This window comes from Lepidochelys olivacea (assembly GCF_965140295.1).
Source record: "Lepidochelys olivacea isolate rLepOli2 genome assembly, chromosome: 1".
Classification (NCBI taxonomy): domain Eukaryota; kingdom Metazoa; phylum Chordata; order Testudines; family Cheloniidae; genus Lepidochelys; species Lepidochelys olivacea.
Window position 1 is genome coordinate 118,630,604 of NC_140411.1, and position 19,390 is coordinate 118,649,993.

Below are 19,390 nucleotides of genomic sequence, written 5' to 3' on the forward strand. Positions count from 1 at the left end.
ATGATGCATGTGGTGCAGTCGTGCTAGGGCCCTTAAGGTTATGGGGGCCCATTACCTTAGGCACCATTGTAGTTATGCCACAGTCTACACATAGGCAGATTAGGCAGCTGACTACCAACTGGTGGGGACTCTGAGGAGTAGTAAGCAGCCCCCAGCTGGGTCACTCGAGAAGCATTCCCACCTCCTCCCCATGGGCTCCCCATCCCCAGAGTGGGTAAGATTGCAGCTGTGGCCATGGCTCAGATGCTGAGCAGCTTGGAGCTAATCCTGGTGGCACTGCGAGCACTGCTGAAGCTTCACATTGCACCCTGTCCACACCTGCTGCTCAGTGCCCATCCCCCGTAGGGTCTGCTGCCCCGGCAGAGGCCACAGTGGTGGCTACTTCAACAGTGAGGAGCTCAACCGGGAAGGTATGGGAGAGCAGACTGGAGGTTGCTGGGGGCCAGGCAGAGGGTGCAGGCTGGGATGGGAGCAGGGTGTGGAGGTTCCCACTGTGGATGAGCTGAGCAGGCCCAGGGGAAGGGTTTCAGGGGATGGGGCACCCCTGCCTCAGGGGGTGGAGGCTGAGGAGGCTGAGGAAGAGATTTCAGGGGGGAGATGAGGAGCGAGCCCTGATGAGAATTAATCGGTTTTCACTGTTAGAATGTGTGTTTCTCCTAACTAGTCTAAATTCACTGGTGCACTCCAGCTCCTGTGCAACATTTTGACAATGGAAAACCATCATCAACCTGGTTTGATCAGCCAGCTAAACTGGGTTTCTGGAGCAGCCCGAAAGTAGCTGAAGCATACCAGTAAATCTTGCCCCATCTGGGATAGAATCAAACCTTATCTGACTAGTGAGTATATTTTAGAAGTCCATAGAAGATGTTACAGATATTGGTGGAAGATGGCTTTTTATCTAGGTCAGGTAACATTTTTATTGTATGGAAACAGCTTTGCCTTAAGGGCCTTACTTAGACAGTAATGGAAAATGAAGTAGGAATCGTGAACTTTGAAAAGTGCTGAAGAGGCAGTTGTTGTTATACTAGGCTTTGGTTTTCTGACTGAATGGCAGCATGGATCCTGGTGTTTGGTTTCTGGGACGCAGAGACCACATTTTCAGGAGTCGTCTGGAAATTGGTGATAACACTTACTTACATTTAATGCACAGCTATGTGATTGGCAAATGCAAAGCAAATGCTTTTCGTGTGCAAATGCCAAGTGTTTCCTTGGCAAAATTGTGGGTGAAGGATTTGGGGCTTAATTCCCCATTGCATTCCTCCCCTTTGACAGAAGCATAATAACTCCATTCCTTTAGTTCCAGTAGAGATGCACCAGCTTGAATCTGGAGTAACACAATATTGACTAAAGCTCTTGGGCTTTTTGACTAACTGCATGCCTGCTCTGGGTGTGGTTTGTTAGTTTAAATTTTGGCATATCAAAACTGAGTTATGTGTGGTTTATGTTGATACAATATGTGTATTTATTACTAATGTGGGAAGTCTCAGAATTGTTCTTGCACAGATCTTCCATTAGCCTCTATTTACTGGTAAAATGTTAGGTTTAAAATATAGGTGCTGTATCTTACGGTGACATCACACACAAGAACTACCAACATGAGATCATCTCTGCAGGGCTCCTGCACTATTAAATTTAGCACTGTACTACAAGTAAAAATTTTGTACAAATGTGTAAATAAAGTGTAGATAGCTTGCAAAAATGTGTAGACATAGTCTGCATATTGTGTTTGTGTATTTATGGATAAGTTGGATATGTTTTGATTTTCCAAGAAGATAAAAGTAAGCAAAATTTTAGATTGCAGAATTAGGAAGGTTTCAGAGTAACAGCCGTGTTAGTCTGTATTCGCAAAAAGAAAAGGAGTACTTGTGGCACCTTAGAGACTAACCAATTTATTAGAGCATAAGCTTTCGTGAGCTACAGCTCACTTCCTCAGATGCATATCGTGGAAACTGCAGCAGGCTTTATATATACACAGAGAATATGAAACAATACCTCCTCCCACCCCACTGTCCTGCTGGTAATAGCTTATCTAAAGTGATCATCAGGTGGGCCATTTCCAGCACAAATCCAGGTTTTCTCACCCTCCACCCCCCCACACAAATTCACTCTCCTGCTGGTGATAGCCCATCCAAAGTGACAACTCTTTACACAATGTGCATGACAATCAAGTTGGGCTATTTCCTGCACAAATCCAGGTTTTCTCACATCCCCCCCACCCCCATACACACACAAACTCACTCTCCTGCTGGTAATAGCTCATCCAAACTGACCACTCTTCAAGTTTAAATCCAAGTTAAACCAGAACATCTGGGGGGGGGGGGGGTAGGGAAAAACAAGAGGAAACAGGCTACCTTGCATAATGACTTAGCTGAAGGTGACGGCTAGTGGAGAAAATAACAGAATGCCACTAGCCGTCACCTTCAGCCCCCAACTAAAACCCCTCCAACGCATTATTAAGGATCTACAACCTATCCTAAAGGATGACCCAACACTCTCACAAATCTTGGGAGACAGGCCAGTCCTTGCCTACAGACAGCCCCGCAACCTGAAGCAAATACTCACCAACAACCACATACCACACAACAGAACCACTAACCCAGGAACTTATCCTTGCAACAAAGCCCGTTGCCAATTGTGCCCACATATCTATTCAGGGGACACCATCACAGGGCCTAATAACATCAGCCACACTATCAGAGGCTCGTTCACCTGCACATCCACCAATGTGATATATGCCATCATGTGCCAGCAATGCCCCTCTGCCATGTACATTGGTCAAACTGGACAGTCTCTACGTAAAAGAATAAATGGACACAAATCAGATGTCAAGAATTATAACATTCATAAACCAGTCGGAGAACACTTCAATCTCTCTGGTCACGCAATCACAGACATGAAGGTCGCTATCTTAAAACAAAAAAACTTCAAATCCAGACTCCAGCGAGAAACTGCTGAATTGGAATTCATTTGCAAATTGGATACTATTAATTTAGGCTTAAATAGAGACTGGGAGTGGCTAAGTCATTATGCAAGGTAGCCTGTTTCCTCTTGTTTTTCCCTACCCCCCCCCCCCCCCCGATGTTCTGGTTTAACTTGGATTTAAACTTGAAGAGTGGTCAGTTTGGATGAGCTATTACCAGCAGGAGAGTGAGTTTGTGTGTGTATGGGGGTGGGGGGGATGTGAGAAAACCTGGATTTGTGCAGGAAATAGCCCAACTTGATTGTCATGCACATTGTGTAAAGAGTTGTCACTTTGGATGGGCTATCACCAGCAGGAGAGTGAATTTGTGTGGGGGGGTGGAGGGTGAGAAAACCTGGATTTGTGCTGGAAATGGCCCACCTGATGATCACTTTAGATAAGCTATTACCAGCAGGACAGTGGGGTGGGAGGAGGTATTGTTTCATATTCTCTGTGTATATATAAAGCCTGCTGCAGTTTCCACGATATGCATCTGAGGAAGTGAGCTGTAGCTCACGAAAGCTTATGCTCTAATAAATTGGTTAGTCTCTAAGGTGCCAGAATTAGGAAGGGGTCCCTAATCTATTCTTGCACCGGGACCATCTGGGGCCTTACTACGCCCAAAAGGATTGTGGGTATGTAGTGAATGTACCTGGAATGGTCCCTCAGAATAGGTGCTAACTACTTATGCTAAACAATCTGTTCCACCTTGCATTTTGCTGAAGCTGGGAGTACCTTTCCCAGACCTGAAGAAGAGCTCTGTGTGGCTCAAAAGCTGGTCTCTCTCACCAACAGAAGTTGGACCAATAAAATATTTTACCTTACCTACCTCGACTGTCTAAGTGATTGTGTGTCATAATCAGAAAACACGAGGGACTGAGGTGCACCAGTGCAGTTGCAGGGAGTTAGTTAAATGAGATATGCCCGATGATCATTGCAAGTGAACCAGGCCTGGTGCTGGAGAAACAATCTGCCCATTTGTGCTGCCATGCTGACCTGGGGGAAAATTCTTTTCAGATCCTACATATAACAATCAGTTAGACCTTGAGCATGTGAGCAAGACCCACCAGCCAAGCACCTGAGAGAGGAGAGAATGCTTGGTACCATCTTAGAGCACCTGTCCTCCCTCTCCAGTGTCCCACCCTCAGCTGTGGCCATCTCTTATGCTTCAGAGGAAGAAAGGAAAAAAAATCACGCCACATTCCAATGAGGATCAAAACCAAAACAAATTCAAAACCTCAAATGTGGCTGCAAAATGGAATTGTTGTCCAGTCAGCTCTGTCCTTGACCATGGTCACAACACTGGGCCCCCTTGATAAGATAGCAATCAAAAGTGTACCCCAAATTCCACTCCTGTCTCATGAGAGGCCCATACACTTTCAAAATAATGAAGTCTCATGCATCTACTAAATTCAAAACACATCAACAAAACTCAAAACGTTTCCCTCTGTTTATATTCATCACCTCAATCTTGTCTGAGCTGTCTGTCATATACTCACCAAACAGCAAAGGGGACAGAATGGAACCTTGTGGCACTCCACTGAGGGAACCAAGGAAGCAAGTTCTTGCCTCCAGAAACAAGCACAGCCAGAATAGCCCCAAGAACAGCAACTTTATCATCACATCCAACAGCCAATGTTGTCAGAGGCTGCTGCTGGGAGATTTAATGTGGTCAGAAAGCACAGTTCAGGGCCAAGGCAGTGTTGGTAGGCAAAGAGATTATTACGAGATGGAGCCCAACCTGGGTCTGTATCTCAACCTTCTCCACCCACAAAAATCTGTTGTAAGCAGCTGGTCACAAGCTTCATCATCAAGAAGCAACAAACTAGTGGAGAACTTTTTTCTCTTTAATGATACACACAAAATTCACTTTGTTGTAGCAAGGCAGGTAGTGATCCTTATCTTATTAAGCAGCAATATGACCATCTTACCTTTAATTATAAAGGGTCTTGTCGCTGATACATTATATACATTTGCATTGTGCGTGTAGGTAAAATGGCAAGTATAATATCCTTCGTCAGTTTTTTGGGGATGTTTAATAAAAAGATACTTCTCTCCCATTAAATATTTTTCACGTGGTCCTTGGAGAGCTTTGCAGTCCTGAAAAATAAGACACTTTCATCACATGGCTGTACGTAACTTGGAATAATAATCTGATTTTCATTGATGTTGTTAGTGTTTTTATTTACCTTATACCACTTGACAATAGTAGCATTCTCATAATTGTCAATCGTAGGGCAAACAATTCTTCCAGAAGTTAACGTTCCGGTATCATTTGGATAACGTATCTGACTTGGGAAACAAATTCCTTGCTTGTGTGGATACACCATCACACTCACAGTGTACTGTTTCTTATAATTATAACTTAAAAAAATAAAAATAAAAACAGATCAGACACAGAGGGCTGTGGAATATTTCTAGGGATTAGCTAGAAATAACCTACAATTTCTACTGAATATTATTTTTGCTTTATACGTATGCACGTGATACTGTATTTCTCTTGCAGTTAAAAGATGTGGGGGAAATGGCCACATAAAAATAGCAATTGGTATATAAAAGTTTCAGGGATTCAAATGGATACCATGAAAATAAGTGAGATTATACAGATTGGGATTATAACTGTCCATCTAACTAAAACAGACATCTGTGCTTATTATAGCCTTAAAACTTGCATTTTTCAGTGTTCTGCTTACTAGCATGTAACACAAGTGTAGTTTCCCGAGTCCTCTTTTGATGTTGGCAGAAACCAAAGAAATCGCCCAGAGGAATGTATCCGTCCACCCTCTTCTGCAGGAATGAGCTGGTTAGTTTGTGTGTGATACCATCTGACGGTCCTATTTTGACAGTCTTGGGGACATTTTACAACCAAAGCTTCGTCTTCCATTGCATGAACTGGAAAAGAAGAAAATAAAAAGTTCCCAATCCTGGCTGGAGAAAAAATACATGGCAAAACTATGGGTAAAATCCTAGCCCCATTAAAGTCAATAGGAGTTTAGACACTGACTTCAAAGGGGCCAGAATTTCACCCTGTGAGTATCCGATATTTTACACATTTTTAATCGGAAAATGCAATAAAATTTCAGAAGGAGTCGTGCTGTTGTATGATCATTAATGCATCATATCTTGAGACACTCTTCATGGAACAGTATGCTGAGGTATAATTTAGACCGGGTCTACATGCAAAACTGTACCTGTTTAACTAATTTTAAACCGAGTTAGTTAAACTGGTGCAACTTGGAGAGGGAGCCACTCCTATATCAGTTTATACCTGGCTTATGTTAGTTGCACCAGGTGGAAACTAAGCTGTTATAAACCAGGTTTAAGGTGATATAAGAGTAACCACACAGGGGGTTGCATCAGTTTAACTAAATCAGTTTTAAGTTGAATTAATGCAGTTTTCAGGTGTGGACTAGCTTTTAGTACATAAGTGCAAATCCAAAGTGACATACTCTTCTCATTAACATATGAGTATACAACATACCCATTGTTACAAATGCTTTACTTCAAGTTCATATTGCTTTTGCTAGTGCAACATGTTTCCTGTGAGCTAGAAAAAGGAATTTAGGCTGGATTTCGTATGAAACTAAATTACCAGAGCACATTATAGTGGACAATAGGATTGCTTTATGGTTTTAGTTAATTGATTAGCAGCTCCATGAAGTAACAAACATATAAGGACACTGATTCTTACTCTCATAGTTAAACTATGGAACACTGGCAACAGCAGACTTTCTAGAGTCAGCACAGGGGTTAATTTAGTCCTATTCAATTTTTAATTCCTTCTAAATTTTTCTTTTCATGAATGATGTAATAAGTTATTTATAGAACTAATAAGCACTACGTGAGACAGAGGGAAGTCCAGAATTATACCAGAATCAAATAGTCAAAAGTAAGGTCAGGAATTGTTCATCGGAAAATTCAGTGAAATTGAAAATTTTTGTGGCAATATATTGGTTTTCAGGTTAAAATCCCTGCTCTGCCTGATTCAGAGCAGGGACTTAAACCTGTGGGGCAATCAGTTGGTTTGCGGTGTTCAGGAGGCAGGGGGGGGAGGGGAGAGGAGCAAGGACACGGTGTAAAGGGGAAGGAGGTGGGAGGGAGAAGAGGTGGGTTAAGGGTGGGGGTTTGGGGGGAAGGGGTAGAATGGGGGGGCGAGGGTTGAGCCCCCGCCCCTGGTGCTTGCACAGTAGGGGAAGCTGCCGTTGCTGCTGCGCACCGTGCTTCTCCTAGCCTACGGCACCTTCAGCCTCCTTGCCTGCCTCATTGTCTGCAGTGCCAGTGGGCTGTGCCTGTGTGGGGTAAGGCGGGGGCACCTCCCATTGCTTCATACTCAGCAATGATGATTGTAGTATTAAATTGTTTCTTTTAAATTGTTTAAAACTTATACCTGTATTAAATTGCTTGTTTAAAATTGTTTAAAATGTATATACTGCCTTTTGTCTGGCAAAAAAAAAATTTCCCTGAAACCTAACCCCCCTCCCCCATTTACATTAATTCTTATGGGGAAATTGGATTCGCTTAACATCTTTTCACTTAAAGTCGCATTTTTCAGGAACATAACTACAACGTTAAGTGAGGAGTTACTGTATTGTCATCTAGGTGCCTGTAAATACAACATAGGCAGGAGGTTCTAAAGGGAAACGTTTATACAGGGACCAGTAGAAGAAGGAAGATTGTATACACACCCCATCAGGGATACATGCCAAAAATGCAGAATGTTCTGGAAGTTCCAGGGAAGTAGGAGAATAAGAAAAAGAAACCAGAAGGACAGGAGAGGGGATACCAGAATCTGGTGGAGAGATGAAAAGAGAGGAAAATAGTGGGAGTGATTAGAGGAGAAATTGGGGAAGCAGGATAAAATGAGAAGTTAAGGAAAACAAATGGAGAAATTGAGACAGGAAATTGGGGAAAGACACTGCACCCAATTTTCAAACTAGAGTGGCGACTTCAATATTTGAATGCTCAGACTGGGCATAAAATCGTCATGAATAAATGTAGGATGGAAATTAGAGGGAGGAGGAGGAGAGATATTCTAGAAGAGTCTCCCGACAGTAGTACTGGGGGAAAACAACCTAACTAGATTTAGGATGAAGCTTGATGCACTTATGAATGGGATTATATGACAGGGTTGTCTGAGATATCAGAAGACTGGAGACCACCATGACCCAGGAGATCTCTTCCAGTCCTATGTCACAGTTTAGGTACATAGATACTGAAAATTGATTATTTAGTTGGCTATGCACCAGTGTGAGCACCCAAATGCTGAAACAGCTGCTCTGAGATAGACACTCGGGTCTCAAAATTACATACACATTGGGGAAAAGAGAGATGAGAGAGAATTAGTGGGAGTGGGGGTTAGACAACCTGATGGAGGAGAGGGAAAACAAGAGAGGAGTCAAGAAAGAGAAGAGGTAGCCGGATGGAACTATGGAGAAAATTCCTCTGGCAGAAAAGACACTTACTGTCAGGCTAGAAATACTGCCTTCCCAAAAGCTACTTAAGGGAAGTGGTAAGTGTCAGGAGTATCAGGATGTGACAGCATTGCCTGGCCTAAGGAGGAACGCATTTAAAATGGAAGCATTTAAAAAGACAAAGGAGGAGGAGAAAGGTTATAAATAGGTTTGGAAGGATTAGCTTTTTATTGGTAAGTATCAGTGAATGTTGATCTCACCATATACACACAAACCAGCAAAAACTACTTCCATCAATAACAATTAAAATTTACAAAGTACGAAAAATGCTGCTTGAGAGTTTGATTTAAAGATGTTTACTTTGTATACATTCAGATGTGATGTTGAAAATTTGTATTTTAATGGTTAAAAGCTTTAACTTTTTGAAGCTTAACATCTGCTGTCATTAAACAATTATGTGACCCCCACATAATTTCTCACAAATGTTAAAATTTAAATTGATAAAGATTGAAAAAATGCTTAAAAATAAACACTGAAATATCTGTCAAAAAAAAATTTAAATCAAATTCTGCCAAGCCTAGTTATAAAGGAGACTAGGGACTTGATCTAAACCCATTGAAGTCAAGGCAGCTTATCTTGGTGCAACTTTAAGCAGAATTTAGCTTTTAAATAAATTGAATTCATTTGTAAATTGGGATTGATATGTAAACCTACACATATGGAAACCTATAATCGGAAATATGTTTTATATAGCTGCTTTCATATTCATACTGTCCGAATCAACATGCAATTCAGTGAGTTAGATAGGAGAGATATGTAAGGTCTAAATAATATTACACTGGTAGATGGTGGCTGTAGAGACAATCCAGGAGCCCTTACTTGCGTGGTCACATTGAAGCAGAAGGGACTACTAACATAAATAAGGGTGGCGGGCCCGGCCTACGAAAGCGTGGCAGTCATGTTTGCATTTAGCCAACATCTCACACAGCAATGTGCATTAAAAATCACCTTTAATGAGAGAGGAAATGTTAGCTAGGCCTCCAGTATAGCAAAGCACTTAAACATATGCTTGACTTCAGTGAAACGTAACCATGTGCTTAGGTGATTTTGTTGAATGGGGGCCTAGAATACCAGTTATCCTTTCATAAAGCACCTTTACCTTCCACCTGCATAGCTACCAGAAGCAGACAAAGGAAGCTTAGGCCTTGTCTACGCTGCCATTTTACAGCACTGCAACTTTCTCGCTGAGGGGCGTGAAAAAACACCCCCCTGAGCGCTGCAAGTTTTAGCACTGTAAAGTGGCAGCGTAGACAGCGGCACTCCCAGTGCTGGGAGCTACTCTTCTTATGGGGGTGGGTTTTTTGTAGCGCTGGAAGAGCTCTCTCAGAGCGCTGGTGCCGCGGCTACACAGCCATGTTAAAGCAGCACGTTAATGTTGCTAGTGAAGACCCTTAGTTTAATATCTCAGAGGCGGGCAGTGGTTGATGTATTTTAATAACCTGAGGTAATACTATCTGGGACTAATTTTAAACTGTGGTTGGTGGCTTGAACTAAGCCAGCTACTTTTAAGTAAAGTGTCCATTATTTGGGGACTTTCAAGCTATTTCTGTAGAAGAGACAGTCACATATTTGTAACATGAGACTTACATAATTCTGATGTCATGGAAACTGAGAGGAAAGTAGATAGCAGGATCAAGTGCAGAAGGCCCATCACGGTTCTAAATCAAGAAATAAAAAGAAAGAGTGGGATTTTGCAGAGTGCTCTCTTACTGCATCCACAGTACTATCGCTGCAGTACAGATAAAGGTGCACATCGATTAAGAGATAACAGTACAGTGGGATGATAAACTGAGTCATACGGGCTGCTGACTGTATAGTGTGCTAGTTCTGCAGCATGATTTATAGCATTTGCCTCATAAACTAATACGAGAGTTAGATTATGTTGACGCTGCCATTACAGTGTTAGTTGCTCACAGCAGTGTTCCTAGCCTCTGTTTGCCAGAAGCTGGGAGTGGATGATGGGGGATGGATCACTCAGTGATTGCTTGTTCTGTTCATTCCCTCTGAAGCACCTGGCATTGGCCACAGTCAGAAGACAGGATACTGGGCTAGATGGACCTTTGGTCTGACCCAGGATGGCCGTTCTTATGTTTATGAAAAAATTATTCATTTTTGCTGATTTTTCCCGAGCTTGGTCTTTGCTAAAAGGTGAATTTGTTCCAAAAGTTTGAGCAAAAGCTGTTGAACAATTCTTGGCTTATGCAAGCATGAGAAATATCTCTGTATTCTAATGAAGGCCAAGATTGCACTCAACCCCATGCACAAATGCATAATAGCAGGGAAGGCATAAGAAGCCTCCAAATCTTGTGTTCCTCATGCAGGGTGGTGTCAGCCTCAACCCTTGCAATCACCTAAGCACAAGAACCGTGCAGGATTCGTGCCATTAATGACATTAAGGAAGCCAAAGAGGAGGTGAAGACATGGCCCAAATAGATGTGCAAGGAAGGGAGTGCACACTGCACCCTCTTAATGGGTGTAGCAGCAGACATACTCCCATTACATACAGTACCAGAAAGTTCCGGAGACTTCACAATGCCTGCTAGAATTCACACTGAGCAGCATGGCTCAGCACTTCCCCAGCAAAATACTTTATTAGGGAAAAAATGGTGTAATTGGTATTCGTTTATGGAGATTTGCAAATATAGCCTTTCCCTAGCTCAATCCACACACGGAGGGCATGGATCAGCATTTATGTCGCACTCCCCATCAGTGCCTGGCCCAGTGCAGGGAAGCTGATGATCCAACCAGTGGACCAAATTCAGTGATGAATCCTGGTCACGTGCTACCTGAGGCACATTGCACATACACTAGGAAGAAGAATCCAGACAACATCTCAGAAGACAGAATAAGTACAATCCAGCTAAACTAAGCAGCCGTAACAGTTTACCGTATTCAGCATTTCTGTTTTGTAAGAAAATTTGACATTTCATTTGAGATTTTTGAAATTTCCTACAAAACGGATATGCCAAAAAAACCCTCTGTTTTGGAAAATTTAAAAACTTCATTTCAAAATAAAATTTTGCTTTCAACATTTACCTTGTATTTTATTTTTATTTTACCATTTTTTGTGACATATCCAGTAATAGTACTGCATAATATGACATGTCACAACAACTTCAAGTTATGTCATAATATAATTGGGAAGCCACATCTTGCATCTGTTGCAGATCAGTTTTCAAGAGAACCCTAATTCGGAGTGAATTACAACAACTGAGCTTGGAGATAAAGAAAGCATGAACGATATTGGAAAAGAGGTAAGTAACATACTGCACGTGTTAAGTACACTGTCTTTACTACCATGCGGCGAACTGAGGCGGCCGCCTCAGGTGCCAGACTGTTGGGGGTTGCCACTAGGACCCAGAGTGTAGAAAATTGTGTCTGCTGCTGGTGCATATGTATTCTCTCTGCTCTAGATGCACAGAGATGGTGGAGTGCTGTGCTGGAGGAAGGAGGGCACAAAAGACAGAACAGGCAGGCAGGAGAAAAGGTGAGAGGGAATAACAGAAAGCAGCAGGAGCTGCAGGGAGAGAGAGAGAGGAGGAGGAGCCTCTTATGTACCTCTCTAGCACCACCAGGAGCCTGGACTGATTTACACCAGCTTCTCAGGGAGCTTTCTGTTTCCTGCTGCTTCCCTGAACCCACTTGAGGAGTCAACTGAAGTAGTAGGAGCCAGTTAGGCCCTTAAGATGCTGATATCATCCCTCACTCAGGCCCTGCTACCAGCCTGCTTATTTGTCCCCTTCAATTGAGTGTTGAGCAGGGCCGGCTCCAGCGTTTTTGCCACCCCAAGTGGGGAAAAAAAAACAAAACCACCTTGCCACTGAACACGGAGGCGGAGCAATGGTGTGGCCGTCGAATTGCCGCTGAGCGCGAAACACGCTGTAATGGAGCGGCAGCCAAATTCCTGCCGCTACCGAGGGCGGATTGCCGTCCCAGAGCCCAACATCCTGCCACCCCTTTACATTTGCCGCCCCAAGCACCTGCTTGGTTCGCTGGTGTCTGGAGCCGGCCCTGGTGTTGAGAGCCACTATAGCTGGAACAGATCAGCAGTCATGAGTGAAAGAAGAAAACACTGCTCTGGGGCAGCATTCAGAAAAAGAAAGAAAGCAAAGGAAGCTTTTCTATCTAAGCAGGAAGGAGCTCTCCTGAGATACATAGACACAAATGTTCAGAGTGAGCCTTCCGGCCCCAGTGAGGATGTGAGTGGTGAGGAGATGCCTGATCTTCCAGTTAGTCAGAGTGCAGGTGACCTGGCAGCTACTGCAGCATCCATCTCTCCATCTCAAATGAATGTAAGCATGCACATTCCTGAAGAAAAGTGTAGATCAGAGAAGAGTGTGGTGGAGGTGCAAGAAACAGCTGCTCCTGAGTTTAGTTCCTTAAGTCTAGATGATCCAGGACTCTGGACCGACTTGAGCAGTAGCCTGAGGGACTTCCTTGTACTGCATGGGCCACAGCAAGTGAAAAACTTCATGTTCCCCAAAGACAATGAAAATAGACGTTTTCATCCAACACATTACTGGTGTGAAATCCCCAATGGTGACAAAGTGGAGAGGCCATGGCTTATGTACTCAAAAACCCAGAATGCTGCATACTGTTTTTGTTGCAAACTCTTCCAGTCTAATGTTCCAGCCACATTGGGTTCTACAGGAACAAAAGGACTGAAAAAATCTGGCTAGAAATCTGGCATGCCATGAGAAGGCAGCAAATCACCAGAGAGCATTCCAGAGCTGGAAAGAGCTTGAGATGAGATTAAGGTTAAAGGCCACCACAGATGATCAGCAATCTGCTTTCTAATAACTGCACATATTACCTGGATTAAGAAATTGTCCAAACTCAAACTCTCTTTCCAATTTCGGAAAGAGAGAGAGAGTATGTGTGGGAGAGAGAGAGTAACAAGAGGGTGATATGTGTGTGACAAGATGGTGATGTGTGTGTGTGTGTGTGTGTGTGCGTGTGCGTGTGCGGGCAAGCAAGCAACAAGAGGTTGATATGCCATAGGTAGAAGGTAGGGTTTGAAGCTTAATGGAAATTCATGAGCACTCACAACTCTCAATTTTTGAGAGGTAGCATAGGCCATTTACTAAAAAACTCTAAGCTTTCTTTTATATAGATTAAGGAATATTTGCCTTGCAAAAATTCTGTCTCTGGACACATAATGCTGTAACAGAAAAGAGTTAACCAGGACTTGGTCTACACTTCGAAGCTTTGCTGCCATAACTATGTTGGGTAGGAGTGTGAAAAAAAATCACTCACCCCAGCCAATACCGCTATACCAGCAAAACTCCTGGTGGAGATGCAGTTATACTGCTAGAATAGTGCTTTGTAAGCATAGCTAATATCATCTGAGCAGGTGGTGAAGCTCTGACAGCAAAAGATCTTCTTTTGCCAGCATATACTGCATCTACACTAGTGTCCTTTGCTGACATTACTGTCCTGGCAAAGACTCTGTAGTGCAGACAAGTCCATAGGCTTGCTGCACTTCCTTGTTCACATTAAGAGTTTAACTTCAAAGCCCACTTCACACTAGTGGAACACGACTTGAATGCCAACATTATCCAAACAAAAGATAACCAAGCCAGAGTCAACAGGACTGAGAGGGGAGCGAAGGCACAACTCGCAGATGCCCTAATTTGTGCACTGGCCAGGACTTGGAACTGGCATATCAGCAGCGTCAGGGGTCACATGGAACCAGATGTGACAACTAGATTGCAAAGGAGGCCCCTTGTTCCAAGGGTATTTCCTGGAGAGGCTTTTGGGTTTGTGATCAATTTGCACCAGCAGAGTGGGTGCAAAATAGTCGCATTGCACGGGTAAATTCTCCCCAAATAATTTTAGCCACTGTGTTGCTTCTTCACTGCACCGTATCACTACATTCATAAAACTCCTTGTATGTGCCTTGGCATCAGTTTTCAGCAGGATCTTGAATCATGTACAGCACATGTTGAGCTATAATTAGAGAAGTATGTTTTTCAAACACACTTTTTTCAGGAATTCAAAAAAACAAAACTTGATTCTGCTTCCATTTTCCATTGAAGTCAATGGCAAATCTACAAATGACCTCAACAAAAGCTGGATCAGAGATTAGCACTGTTTAGACACACTGATGGACCTGGCAATATGGACCTGGTTCTCCAATACCTTATACCTTGTGCTATCATTTACAATCATGTAAAGTGTGAGAACAAAGCAGATGTAAAATGCTACCATTTTCATTTAGTAACATGTTACATCCACTGGGCACAAGTGTTTGCACAAAATACAAGGTGCGAGGAGACAGGCCCATGGTTCCAGAATGGCAAGAATGGGCAAATGACTCCTGTATCTTGGCTGAGGGACAGGGGCAGCCTGACTTTGTACCCTCAAACATTTGTGGAATCTCTTAAAATAGTGTGATGTAGGATTCAGGCTATGTGACAGTATTGTATATTTACAGGGGAATATGATCCCCCACCCCCAACTTTTGCAGATATATTTGGAACGTACAATATGTTTAAAGTAAAAACTACCTAACAGTTTCCTGGAAAACCACTTACTCAGTAGATTTATTTCCATAATATCCTGCCAAAAATGTCAATTTTCTAGATAAAATAGCTTTTCCTGTAATTCTCCAACAGCTTTACTGCAACTTTCCTTCGACCCTGATAATAAGTTCCGAGGTCTGAGGGAAGAGATATACCTTTATGGGCTCAGTTCTCGAAACCTTTACCCATGTGAAGGAGACTTTGTATATCCAAAGTCTGAACACACAGGAATGCCTTCCAATGTTGTATATTTCTCTGAATAGACATGTCAGACCCTGTAAGGTGCCAAGTGGCAGCAGCTGTCTTTGATTTCACAGGCAGTGAGAGTGCTCAGGGTCTAGTTATTATATTATAAAGAATAGTTGTCTACCAAAGTAATTTTCCTCCCCCAAATACAGCTGTGTTAACAAACACAATTATCAGCTGTTTTCCAAACTTGCATATTGGCAATACATAACTGATATTATTTATAATATTGTTTACAAATATTACTAAACATAACATGCATACACTTCACACTAGCAAAAACTGACAATTAATACTATAGTAATTTACTCATTCACAATGTTTTATGACGTTGATATAAAATGCCAGCTGATACCCATAATGTGAAGAAATCTTAGAAGCCTTCATAATGAGCACCCATTCATCTTTCAGATGTTATTTTCACACCTTTAGCAATACACAATGCTTTCACTCTGACAGCAAATGATGCTTTAAAATAATGAGCATAGCATTGGACTTAGTGCCAGGAATAGCTCTCAAGGGAATCAGTACCTTCCACATTAGTCAAAACTGTAACTGTATAGTTCAGCAAGCCCAACATTAAAATATAACAGTTTTTAATTATTGTGCTGTACATATTGCTGTACATAGTGTAGTAATGCAGTGTTTTGAAACAGGCAGGTATATCAACATGGAAAATACAGTGCTGCAAAAACCATTTGCACACAAGAAGCATCATTCATATCTTTGAATTGTAAACAAATGTTCAGCTCAGGAAACTGAAGGAAAAATGTTAGTTTCAAACTGAACCTCCTTTCAAGGGAGGTCATTCATTTTAGTTCCAAAGTTACCTGTATTCTACACAAACTTGGAGTCCCTCACTTTTCTTTTACTCAACATTGTTTACATCACAAATAAAGAATCTTGTAAATGAGATTATACAATTATTCATGCTAAAGGAATGGATCCCACAGAATGTTCAGTTTCCTACATGAATTATTTTTTGTGTGCTCTTTATTTTGACTCTCCATCACACACTGAATTACATTTAAATTATAATATAGAAATTGAACCTACCAGTTGGACAATTCAGAATGGAGAGAATCAACTGAGTCTGTGTGTCTTGTCCTCCACTTTGATTCCTCTATTACAGCACATGCCAGAGATTAGTGGAAACTTTATAAACTTGCTTCTGCAATTCATGCCTGTAGGAACAAGATATGTAACCTCATTTCAAGGCACCTCCCACTGCATAGGATTTATCACGTAGTAGATACAGAAATTGTTTTGGTAACCAGTGCCTATCAGATGTGGTCTCTGCTAACCAGAAATAAATATACTTCTTAAACAACACTGCATTCATTATTAATCACTATGTGCAACACTTAAATCAACTTTTTAGAGCCTTTGGATTATAATGTAATAAGCCTGCTGGCTAATTCCAGTGCACCCTTCCCCACAAACATCTGGCAGAAAAGGACAGAGCTGCACTTGGTCAATAAAAGGCATTGTATGATTCACTTTGATTAACAACCAAAAATAAGTGACAGATAAAGAACATTAGGGACCAAAAACATGAACTGAAAGAGGGTAGAGAGAGCACAGAAGAGGAACTTGAGAAAGACTGGCCAGGCAGCAAGGCCAAAGAAATGACCAGAGCTGGAATAGCAGGAGCAGCTTTTTAGTGAGGGAAGCAGCCATGAGGTAGCCCCTTTAAAGGACTTCTTCAGGAATTATGCTGTACTTTTTCTCACTACCAAACAAACAATCCAACAATACAGGACATGTATACACCAGAAAGCTTTGACATTGCAACCACTGCTGCAAAGCCCCAGTGTGGAAGTAACACACCATATGTACACTGCCATCATTACACCTGTTACCACCACTGCTGGCATTGTTACTCTTGCTCTGGACAAGGCTAACCATTGCACTGTCCACCATGGCACTCTGCATCATTGCACGGCTACTACAGGCAGTTAAGTGCTGGTGTAACAACTACAACTGAACAATTAGTCCTCCTAATCCAATCCCACAATGCTTCAGCCAACCCTTCAGTGACGGCTTTATAAGCTCAGATCACTGGCTCTGTCACTTGTCAAGCCACTCACTGACTGACTACAGGCAGCCCCAAGAGCAGCCAAAACAGTGGACTCATCTCTGCCTGCCTCCCTCCCATCAGGAAACCGTTCCATGCAGGCCTAAGCACAGCCAGCACAGGCCTTGGTTGCTCCCTGCTCTGCCAGGCAGCCTCTGAACTAATTCCATAAAGGCCTGAGAGCATTCCAGGTGGTACCTGGCTGGGTTCCGCTCTACCCCTTCTTTTCTCCATAAGCAGCAAGACAATCCAAAATACAGTTTTATTCAAACTTTGCAGAAACATGGAAAAAAAATCTCATGGCGCTTTATGCTGACGTTAGATCTTTCAGCTGCCTTCAGTACCGTTGATCATGAAGTGTTCTTGTGTCACTTAAGCACTGTGACAAGAGTGAATTGGCCTGTGTGTGGGTGGTTTCATTCCTTTCTTTCTGAACACTCTCAAAGGGTAGCCTTGGACAGTTAGCCCAGAGGGCATGGCGCTCCATAAGCATCCATCTTGTTTGCTTTCCTGATCAATGTGGGTACATGAGAGAGGCCACTGAGAGAGTTAGTGAGGAAGTACGGCTGTGATGCTTTCTGTGTTCTGTCACTCTCAGCTCTGTACCTCTATTTCATCCCATCCAGGCACTGCTGTTGAATGCTTTACCCAGGGTCTGAGACTCGTGGGAACTAGTGAGTTGAGGCTCAATGCAGATAAAACAAAGGTGATGTAGTAGGTTGGAGGCAGGTGTGTTGTGATAATTGGGCCTACAAATTTGCCCTACTGTAAAACATACATGAGAGTTTATAAGATGTCACAAGAACCTATAAAAACAAATGTTGATGGGAAAAAGTATGAAAGGGAGACAGAAAAACTGAATGAGTCCAACCAAAAAGGCCTACTGAGATAACTCAATGACTGTGTAGAGATCGTGCTTGGTAAACAAGAAAAGCGTGGAACCAGAAATCAGTGACCCAAAATTGGTGAGTGTGAAAGTTGGCCTAATTGTTGGGCAAAATAATGAGGGGATGGGCTATTCTGCCCACCATTCCCTGTGTGGGTCCTTAAAGAAACAGACTTTGGGGAGGAACATTGGCTACTAGAGCAAACTTCACCATCATGGCTGCCACCCTGACCATCTCCTGGGACCCTGGACCTTCTTCATCTTAATTGTGAGGGACGTCCTGACTTGACCAGGCCAGAGTGAGGGACGCAGATGACTCCACCATCTCTACTGGCTGAATCCCGAACACCACGTGGGTTTCTCCACACACACACACACACACACTGCCCCCCCATGTGTCCTTTTCCTTCCCCACCTTATTTCTTCTCTTTCCTGTCTCTCTCCTTTTTCCCTTCGTCTAATAAGAATCTGGCTTAGCTGGCCAAAACTGCATATTTTTCAACACTGCTGCAAGCCGATGACCAGAAACAGGCAACTAAAAGCAAGGCCCTTAACAGCCTGATGCTGGTACAAATGTACCAGATCTCGCAGAGGCTGATAAGACCATGGGCTGTGCCTGTGTTTCTCCAGCAGTGAGACTGCAACTCAGGGCAGGTCTACACTACAGCTGGGATCGACGCTCTGAGATCAATCCACCAGCAGTGGATTGGCGGGTCTAGTAAAGACCCGCCAAATCAACTGCAGATCACTGTCCAGTCAAACCCTGTACTCTACCCCCGATGAGAAGAGGAAGGTAAGTCGATGGGAGAGTTTCTCCCGTCGACCCCCCGCGGCGTAGACCCTGTGGTAACTCGACCTAAGGTACATAAACTCCATCTCCGTTATTCACGTAGCTGGAGTTGCATCGCATAGGTTGACTTACCACAGTAGTGTAGACATAGCCTCAGCAGGGGAACAGGCTGAAGCAGGAGACAGAAAGCCACAAGTATTGCAGTCTGTGAGTGTCAGCCATCACAGCCAAATTCAGAATGGTGCAGAACTTGCTGGAAGCAACAGGGTCTGAGCAGGGGTCCTGCAGTCACAAGTCTGGGCAAACAATCAGCAGCTAGCTCAGGCTCCTAAAGGGACTGGAGCCTGAAGAAGGCTATTGCAAACTGCCCTAGACACTGGAAATTAGTCTGAGAAGTGGCCAGCGTGCTCTGACCAGGTGTTAGGCCCAAGAGAAGG

General features: G+C 43.0%; 1 protein-coding gene across 1 annotated transcript in view; it reads right to left on the bottom strand.

Moving 5' to 3' along the window:
* Positions 1-16,342, bottom strand: part of IL1RL1 (interleukin 1 receptor like 1) — a 45,285-nt gene extending 28,943 nt beyond the window's left edge. Inside the window, exons 1-5 of the mRNA XM_084616903.1 lie at positions 16,257-16,342; positions 10,018-10,088; positions 5,653-5,851; positions 5,149-5,323; positions 4,891-5,059 (exon numbers count right to left, since the gene is read on the bottom strand). Coding sequence (XP_084473029.1) covers positions 4,891-5,059; positions 5,149-5,323; positions 5,653-5,851; positions 10,018-10,081 — 607 coding nt within the window. The 5' untranslated portion in view covers positions 10,082-10,088; positions 16,257-16,342. The remainder of the gene's footprint in view (positions 1-4,890; positions 5,060-5,148; positions 5,324-5,652; positions 5,852-10,017; positions 10,089-16,256) is intronic.
* Between the last annotated feature and the right edge of the window lie 3,048 nt (positions 16,343-19,390).